The sequence below is a fragment of the Suricata suricatta genome, chromosome 4 (assembly GCF_006229205.1).
Source record: "Suricata suricatta isolate VVHF042 chromosome 4, meerkat_22Aug2017_6uvM2_HiC, whole genome shotgun sequence".
Taxonomy (NCBI): Eukaryota; Metazoa; Chordata; class Mammalia; order Carnivora; family Herpestidae; genus Suricata; species Suricata suricatta.
Window position 1 is genome coordinate 108,931,869 of NC_043703.1, and position 9,827 is coordinate 108,941,695.

The 9,827-nt window shown below is 49.5% G+C and overlaps 1 protein-coding gene across 1 annotated transcript in view; it reads right to left on the bottom strand.

The window, feature by feature from the left end:
• Positions 1-5,199: 5,199 nt before the first annotated feature.
• SERTAD2 (SERTA domain containing 2) overlaps positions 5,200-9,827 on the bottom strand; it is a 114,281-nt gene continuing 109,653 nt past the window's right edge. The window contains exon 3 of the mRNA XM_029938514.1: positions 5,200-9,824. Coding sequence (XP_029794374.1) covers positions 9,500-9,824 — 325 coding nt within the window. The 3' untranslated portion in view covers positions 5,200-9,499. The remainder of the gene's footprint in view (positions 9,825-9,827) is intronic.

A 9,827-nucleotide genomic window follows, 5' to 3' on the forward strand; every position in this document is an offset into this window, starting at 1 on the left:
GGAGACCTGTGCCATCAGCAGGCTCTGTGGTAGCAAAGCTTGCTTTCAAGCCCTGAGGTTGGAGATGGAAGGATAGAGGCAGAGAGACTGCGAGTCAGAGATTGAAGGAGGGAGTGAGACAGAGAGACAGAGAGACCAAGGGCTAGCCCTTAGGCAGATGGAAGAAGTTCAGCACTGGCAAGGCTTAGAGGCAGCAGATTTGGCTCGGAATTTGTCTCCAAGCTGTGACAAATTAGCAAGTGACTGACTTTCCTCATGGTTACATGTTTGGGGTGGCACTGTGGGTCACGATCAGGCCTGGCCTGACACCTTGAACTGGGAAAGGCTGCTGGCTGCCCCCTCAGTGGAGCTGCTGCTGCCCCCCTCAACTCCAGGACGGAAAGAAGAGGGAGGTCTCAGAGAGAGACCGATGGAGCTCTCAGTGACTTCAGTACCCCCGGAATCTGTCACAAGTTCCAAGATAACGTGGGGCTTCTAGCTCCAAGTCTTGCTGTTAACCATTATTCCTTTTATAACTCGGTTTCTGGCCAGTTTCTTTAAGCTCTGAAATACCATAGGATAATAAAGGTCCACTGCCTCTCCCCGCCTCACCCTCTAGCCCCCATGGGTCCTTCTGTGTACTTCAGTTTCCCCCGGCCTGCTCAGCCTCCCACATCGCCACCCCCTTCAGAATAGTTATGAGAATCGAATACAGTGAATGTACCACAGCTCTGAGCTGTACACAAACGTCGATGATCAAACGTCGATGATCAAACGTCGATGATTATCACGTTATCACGGTCGCTGGAACCTCTTGGGCCTGAGGACACGACCCCACGCTGCCCGTGGGGACTGGATTGACTTCGAGCAACACCACTTCAAAAGCACTTAGCCACCTGGCACTGTTTTCGGGAACTCAGCTGGGAGAGAAGTGACCAAAATTCCTTTTCTAGAGGCTGCCTGACTGTACACGAACGCCCCCAAAGCAGGGCCGCACACTTCCACGGGGGACACATCCTGAGAAGACAAGTGAAGGGAACAGGGGGTCAGGTGTGCTGGCTCCGGAGGCACAGGCCAAGCCTGGCCAAGGCGCAGTGGGGAGACATTCCCCCCTCCACTCGCCCCACCCCTCCCCCCTTCCTCTCCAGCCTCCCAGGCCTGTGCTCCTGCAGCCATTGCCTGTCACTGCTGAACAATGGGCCCTGCGAGCAGCTGGCAGCTCGGCAGCCCTGCCTGGGGAGGGGGGCAAAGGGGGATGGCGGGCGGGAGGCCTCCGGCAGGCTGTGGGGCTGGGGTTCCCAGCTCAGGGACAATGCCAGCGTGTGCGCCTCCTCAGTCACGCACACATGGCGCCTTCTCAGAAGCCCTGAAGGCTGGCACCGGTGCCCTGAGAACTGTGGGCTCCTCTTACCAAGTGCTTCTGCAAAATCCCTGAGGCCTGGCCCCGGCATCCAGAGACGCTGGCGGAGTCCCCAGGATTCTAACTTGCAGCCAGGGAGAGCCACGGGCCCCAGCATGTGGCGTGTGTGTGTGTGTGTGTGTGTGTGTGTGTGTGTGTGTGTAGCCCTGCCCCCTTCCTTTGCCACTGAGCCAACTGTGCTCCCGAGACTGGAGTGGCTGGTCCAAGGTCACTGAGAGCCAAGATGACAACGAAGGTGGCATTCAGCCCTGTAGGGCAGTCCTAACTCCTGGTTCACTGCCGGCCTCACTGGGACATCTTCCCTTTGTGCCTCGGGGCAATGCCTCAGTGCGGGAGGCATCCACACCCCTATGAAGAAGAGGAGAGGCGGAGGGGCTTATTGGAGGTCAGGCAAGTGGAAGAGGTAAAGCTCAGGTTGGAATGAGGTCTCCTGATTCCCTCACCTGGCCAGCCTCTGGGCATTAGCCTGCCCCCCACCCCCTACGACCTCAGAAGCGGTGATGGGCCATAGAGGAGGTGCTAAAGGGATTATAAGAGTCTGGAAGGTCCAACCCACAGTCCCAGCTCTGCCACTTGCCAGCTGTGTGGCCTCCGGGAAATTTCTTAGCCTCTCTGAGCCTGGACTCCCTCCTCTGTAAAACCACGGTGGTAAGATAAACCTCTAAGGCCTGGAGCGAAGCGTCCATGAGATCACACACCCGCACTCACGGGTGTCTGGTACATGTGAACGCTCAGTAAGTGGTAACCCTGGAGACTGTTACTCGAGATTCAGTCAAAGATTCCTTTCCGAGAGGAGCAAGAAGGAAATTAAAAGCAAAGATGAAAGAGGCAGTAGGCACTCTGGAACCCCAGATCGCCACACGCGCTCAGAGCACAGTCCCCAGTAAACAAATAGCTGACCACCATGACAAGAGTGGTGTCAGGAAGGTGGTGTTCCCACAGAACATGCCTTCAGCATTAAGATGCCCCAGCCCTGCCCCCGGTTTAACCTGAAACGCCACCCTGAGTGGACACGTGGATTTTAGCCTTGCCCACGGTTGTGCTAAGCTACAGCTAGTGTTTGTGGACTTCTTTTATTAATGTCCTCAGTGCTTTATGTGTACGGACTCATTTAGTCACTGCCATGGCGTGAAATAAGCTCAATCTTTGCCCTCATCTTCTAGAAGAGAAAGCTGAGGCACAGAGCCATTTGGGAGCTTGTCCAAGGTCACAGGCTACCGATGGTGGCACCAGGATTCAAACCCGGGCAGTCTGGTAGCTGAGCCAAACTCTGAACCCCAGTGCTGTGAACTGTGTCATGCATTAGACAATGATCACCTTCTGTGTCTGCATCTCAGCTTTCATATCTGTAACACGGGGCCTTTTCACCACAAGAGCCAGTCGCCTCCCACGTCTTAAGCTCTGTGAAGATGTCCACTCTTGTGTGACTTTGCTGACCGTTCTGCCTTCTCTGGCCGTTGCAGCCCCACCCCCAGCACTCGGTACCCTTGAGACTCTTGCCCTGCCAAACCTGTACTGTATCTGGTCTCCGTAAGCCTTGGAGCACGGGAGTAGTGCCCTGCCCCACTATGGGGCCCCAGCTGTGATCAGACACGGTCCTAAGCATTACACGGTTTGCATAGACCAGGGTTTGGCAAACTTTTTCTGTTAAGGGCCAAATATTTTAGATTTTGAGAGCCATATGGTATGGTCTCTGTGCCCTTGTATTGGACAGCAGCCACAGACATAAATAAATGTGGTTGATTTCCAACAAAACTTTACCTGAACAAACGGGCAGTGGGCAGGATTTGGCCCAAGGGCCATGGGTGGCAGACCTCTGACAAAGATGAACATCACAAGGTCACAGAACAGCAGAATGTAGTGGAGGGAACAGATGGTGCAGAGCTAACCTAAGACAGGGCAAGACTTGCTAAGAGCATTTACAGAGGTTTGCCAAGCCCTCTAGCAGAGGAAGAGGTTCGCTCTGACTCAGGGGATGCAGAGAAAGCTTCCTGGACAGGCACCTGAGCTTGGCCTTGGAATGATGGAGAGAATGTCTACGAGCAGAATAGGGACACAAGCAAGGGCACACAGTGTGCTGTGAATGGGGGCATCCAGAGGGTTGGGATGGGAATGGGCCCGGGACTCAGACAAAGGAGACAGAGTTCTGGGCTTCTCCCATATGGGAGAGAAGAGAAGAACGGGGCTTTTCTCTTCTTTTAATTCAACAGATATTTTGAGTGCCTACTGTGTGTTGGGCATGGCTGTGGGCATGAGGATAGACAATGTTCCTAATTTGCATTTTCATTGCACTGTGAACATTTTCAAAGATTTAGAAACTACGACTTCATCTTGCCCTCACAAGCACAGAGAGAGTGAATGATTTGCTGAAGTTCTATGTCTAATTAATAGCAGATGCTCATATTCCAGAGACTACTCCACGGAGCAACAGATTCTTATTTCTAGCTGCCTAATGAGTATCTACCCCGGAATGTCTGGAAAGCGCTCACCCTGCCTGTTCCTCTCCCCTGCATGCGTTTGCTAGGACTGCCCTGACAAAGGACCACAAACGAGAGGCTTAAACAAGAGATGTATTGTTGCACGGGCTGGAAGTCCGAGATCCAGGTGTGGGCCACACTGGTTCCTCCTGAGGGCTGGGGGGGCAGGGGGGAGAGGACGTGCTCCATGCCGGTCCTAGGTTCTCGTGCTTTGCTGGCAGGCTTTGGTGTTCCTTGTAGGCCGATCTCTGCCTTCATCTTCACATGGTGTTCTCCTTGTGTGCCGTCTGTGTCAAGGTCTCCCCTTTTTATAAGGCCACTAGTCAAATTGGATTAGAGCCCACCCTAATAGCCTCATTTTAATTTGATTGTCTCTGTAAAGACCCTATTTCCAAATTAAGGTCATGCTCTAAAGTACTGGGGGGTTAGGACTTCAATATATTTTTTTTGGAGCACACAGTTCAACCCATATCACCTCACCAACACCAAGCCCCCGAATATTCCACTGCTGGTTGGATGGAACCCCATTACACAGGCCCTTCGTATCTAGCTCGGGTCCCTCACCAGCTGGCATGGGCGGCCAGAACTGGCTGGACCAGGCAAGGCTGGACCCCAGACTCCCATCAGAGAGCCCAAGGAGCTTGCACAGGATCTCCTCCACGAGCCTCTGGAAGATGAGGGAAGGCCAGACTGTGCAAGTGGGGAGGGGAGGAAGGGGCACCGCTGGAGGATGTGGGGCACATTCACGAACCACTGGTGCTTTGTAAGGTCAACTGTAACATCAAGGGTGTTAGAGAAACCACTGTGACAGTTACAGTCGATAGGAAACTAGATAGGAGTCGGCTGCAGGCAAGGAGGGAAGAGGGCCAGGGTTTGGGGAAACTGTTGCAGGGATGGAGAGGAGGTGGCAAGGGAGCGGGGGACACTGGGGAGCAGGGTGGCTGGGACTGGGGAGAGGCCCAGAAGGGGAAGGTCAGCACCCCCGCAGGAAAACATGGTGAGTGTGAGATGGCAAACCTTGGCAGATACTTAACTTCAGAGCTCGGGAGAGAGGCAGGAGCTGGAAACAAGTTTTCAGAGTCCTGAGTGGATTAGGGTCCCCCTGGGAGAGAGAGCGAGCTGGAGAGGGGGGGAAGAGAGGGGAGGATAAGGAGGTCAAGAAGAGCCCAAGAGGCAGGGAGAGAGCCAGGAGGGAACTGGTGTGAGAAGGTCAACAGCACCAACTGCCGCACAGGGCACAGGCAAGGGGGGCTGTTCCTTAATACAAATTGTGAGCAATGGGCTGGTTGTGCTCCGGTCAGAAGGAAACTGCAAACACGTCTCTCTCATCTTTTAACTGTTTATTGTATAATATAAAACTACAAAAGTAAGACTGCTTATTTCCATGTCCATTGAATCTGTCCAATCGTTTAGATTACAGCCCAAACCTACGTGTGAGTACAGCTATCTGGGTTCCGATGTGACGTCTGTAATATTGCATAGAAAAGGCACAGCTCTCAGGTCTGTGGGGGAAAGGTTACACCTCCTTTTTGACAAAAGCCTTCCTCAAAAACCATGCACCAAACATGTCACTATGTACAGCTTTTCCAAAATCTTGTTTGTTTGCTTGTATGGACTGTACTTCTCTCCCAAACCTGTTATCCCCAAAAGACATCCAAAATCCTTATCGGCTCTGTCTGCAATAGCATTTGATCCTGGCTAATTTTCAGGAACCACCGAGACTCGTTCTTAGAAGCACTGAGAACAATTGCACACAAGCAGGACGCACACACCTTGCTGCCTTCGGCAGTTACAGGAAGTTAACCATTCGCTGCCAGAACAGGTTACATATGCTCTTTTTAGTATTCTCAGAAAATGTAGTAGAAAGGTCCAATTTGTAAGAGCAAGGCTTTGAAATTAAGACAATTCATATAGAGGGTAACAATCGCTGCACAAATTAGAGTCTTTTTTTTTACGTCTGTCATTTAAGAAGGCTGCCCTGCAGTATTCATAATTCATTGTTTACCACAAAGGTGGTTAATAAATTTAAGCTTTAAAAACGATCTGTAAGATGATACTTTGGCTCTCTGGAGCTTATTTATTCAAGAAATTTTCCTTGATTGACCTCAGGGCAGTTGGGATACTCCACGGGGATATGGCAATAAAAGCTCAATTGATAAAGACACTCGAGGTGTAGCGGGGGTTCTGGCCAGTTCTCCCCCTCTGGTGTGAGAGAGGGTGTTGGTGTGATTGCCCCTTCTGTCAGAAAGAGAAAGTGTCACTAAAAAAAGTTAAAAATATCAACCCTTTGCTGCTTGATTTTCTGAAAAAATTTGGAGGTATTGAAACATTCCTCATCCATACCTTTTGCATATTTCACATAGACCTAGATTAGAGAAGAGGTGAAAACTGAATGTGGACTGAGCATAAGCTGAGAAGTCCCAGGGGTCTGGCTCAGACCCCCTCTGAATACAGACTGACATTCCTACAAGAGAATCCATTCCTACCATACATTCCGCACGGGTTATGATCCAGATGTTGTTAGAGCTCCACAGTAAAATAAATATATTTACACAGAAGACAAAAGGAATAAATAACTTATGAAAAAAAATCACTTCAAATTCAAAGCTCTTATTATTCTGCTCTCATCTTGTCACTTCATTGCACATCACTGTCAATAGTTTTCCTCTCCCAGCCCCACCCAGCACGCCCTTCCCGGGAAGGCACCTCAACACCTGCCTGACTCGGAATGCCGCGCGAGGTCCGTTAGCAAGGGGGAAGGCACAGCCGCCAGGTGGCACCTAGAAGCACATCCCCCACTTGAGATGGGGACCCGGAGGTTGCACCCGGGCCGGCGTGCTTCCCCGCTGGGACATCGCTCTGCAAAAATAAGACAAAGTTCACTTGAACACTTGACAGTTTTGTTCTTTTACAAACGGGCCACTGATCTCCCGTGTCCTCCTCAGTGGACCTTGAACGTCAAGCATTTGTGGCAAAGGTGTCCAGAGTTAAAAAGCATTTGCTTGCTGTTGTGGGGGGTTTTCTGTTTTGATTTTGAAGCCCAGCCTTGCATACATGAGAGAGTCAGAGAACCATGTTTGGGCAACACTTTGCTGTGCTTATTTGAACTGTTGCCCAACATATGGGATTTGTTTAAACACACGATTTGCTAATCCAACCAAAGTACAGTTGTTCTAAGTTACTGTAAATCAGTTTTTAACAATGGCAAATCAACCGCCTTCCCCTGTTATTGTTCAGAATAATCAACACTATTGTGTCTGTGTATGTATGTGTATGTGTGCGGCATGTGGCGAGCTGGCCGGGTCCTCTGGTTATCAAAAGCATGGCGTCTGGGCGGTCTTGTTCTCCACAGGAAAAGGAAGCTCTTCAAATGGACAGGCACAGTGACACCGGAAGCATCTACAACAACCCTCCCCTGACCGCTACGGTCCCCGGTCCTATCAAAGGAGATGACACGTCTCAGCAGTAAGGGTGTCCAGGTAGAGGTTGCTCATAGGAGAGCGAGTGCAATTTGATCTGTTTTTCGCTGCTCTACTGAGTCGACAATTAGCCTTTAAAAACACATTCAAGTGGGGGAAAAGCAAATTCGAATACAGGAAAATTTAATCCTATCATACACAAATTGCTTGCTTAGATGAGCAGCTCCTTCATCACAAATGTATTTGCTTTGCCATGTGCATTATAAAAATAAAACTATCTATGGCTTGTTTAAAGTGCCATTTTATAAAGCTGTCTTTTTTAATTGGCCAGAAGGACTCAATTTTATCCATGGCAAGACGTGAGCAGAATTGGTGGCTGAATATTGACAAATGACCAACAACAAAGACAACAACAACAATACAAATCCCATAATTTAAAAATTCTTAAATAAATATAAAAGTTATTCCTAAAGAAGCCATCTGAAGTTCAACAATATAGTTTGTATCCAGCTAAAGTACCATTGGAAGAAAGAAAAACTGAAACGAAAAGGCCATCAACAGTTTCGGCAAAGAGCATGATACACTGCAAATGTTTTAAAATTAAATGTACACCACTAGGAATAAAGAGCGACTTCTCAAGTGTCCTGGGCGGGGGGGGTGGAAGGGAGGCAAGGGGAAGGAGGAGAAACATGCATAGAAAGTCCTGTCTGTGTTATTTGGGTAAAACAGCCTCGCAAAGTGTAGTTAAAGCAGTTGATTGAAGGAAGCAACCAGATCGGAAGCTGTGACATAATGGTACCAACTCCAGGTTCAAGAGCCACGGATGTTACAGGACAGCATCCCAGGCTGGCCCGAGGTGAGCTGAGCTCGCTGTGGTGATCTCGAAGATGACATTTTCAGCACTTAGCAACAGAAGGAACGAAGGCTCTAGGGAGGGGAAGCTGGAAAAGACAACTGAGCAACACAGTGGATGCCTTCTGGGGGTAGTTCCTTTCTTAAGAGCCCTAAGCATTTGCAATAGGGTTTTAGTTCCACAAAGAGGTTGGTTACTTTTCAGAAAATTTTGTTCTCGTGAAAAATTTCGGGTCATCATAAAAATTATGCCAAAAGGGAAAGGTTTGGGGGTTTGTTTAAAAAAATAAAATAAAAACAATTAAAAGCACAAACTTGGCATAAATACAGCGAGTATTCGGTAGGCTTCCCCTCAAGAGGGGGAGCTAAAGAGAACCATCACATCACCCCCCTGAGCTCCACAGCCATCTCCCGCCAACTGCATAATGCAAGTTTGAGGAGCAGACGCGGCTCTGGCTCTGGAAGTCGCGGTGCTGGCGGGTGTTCATCCCAGGGGGGTTGGTGCCTGTGGAATTTGGGTGTGATATTGCCTGGCCCTTTCTTAAAGCAGAGTGTGTGTGCACGCATGCACGCGCGTGCATTTTCATTTGGGGATATCAACTGCGGATTAATTTGACCCAATTTTCTCTTTGCACCAAACACATATAAAACATTACAACTCTATAAAAGTACAAGTGTAACTTGTACATCTGAAGTTTGCAGGAACTATGTGAGCAAATCCTATCAAAATAGCTATCTCATATGTATAAACAGCATTTGTTTTTAGAAAAACAATATCATAAACTGCAGAATCTGTACAAAAATAGAAAATAAATTTGGGCAGCAGTTTCTAAACAGCCATGTAAATGCAACACTTAGGAGGAGTAGTTAATGCCTCTAAAAAGGCTGAATTGCCAAGTCAACCTATACAGGGCGAAAATGCCAGAAAAGGTACTGAGATTATCTAAATAATATATATATATATATATTTTCTCTCTTTACCTCTTGCAATAAAACTTATAGAAAAAATAGACAAATATGCACATGCAATTTACAGCTTTTCCGACGTATTCCTTGTGCTTCACTTAAACTGTTTATTTTTGTCATTCGGCACGGCAACATTGTCTTCAAAAGCGTTCTTTCCTGTTCCAGGGCAGTAGGTCTGGGAGAACCACTCAGGAAAGCGTATTAAAAGTGGTCAGACGTGGATGAAGGCACTCCAACTCTGCTCAAAGCAAAAACTAGTGTGATCCTCTTGTAAAACGATCTTTTCCTCGGAAAAAGGCAAGCAAGGGTGCATGCACAGTGCGGAGAGCTGTGGGGTGCAGGGACACTCGCAGGGTCTGGGCGGCGCGGGCGCCGGGCCGGGGCTCTTAGGACCCGACCAGCACCTCCATGATGTGGTCCAGCTCCGTGAGGTCCATTTTGAAAGGCTGACTCGGGGCGACCGGCTGACTGCTGTAGGGGGCCAGAGTCTTGAGGAGGTCGTCGGCCGACACCGGGGCCACCTTCGAGGCCGTCCCCGAGGCAGACGTGCAGGGGTCGAAGTCGTACATGGAGGTGTCGATGTCGGCAAACAGGATGTCGTCCAGGGTCAAGTCTGTCAGAAACCCCGTGGACGTCGTGATCTCGAAGTTCCCGGGCAGAGAGTCCATGAGCTTCGGGTCTTCGGGTTTCGGGCCGCCCGGCGCGCCGGAGCCC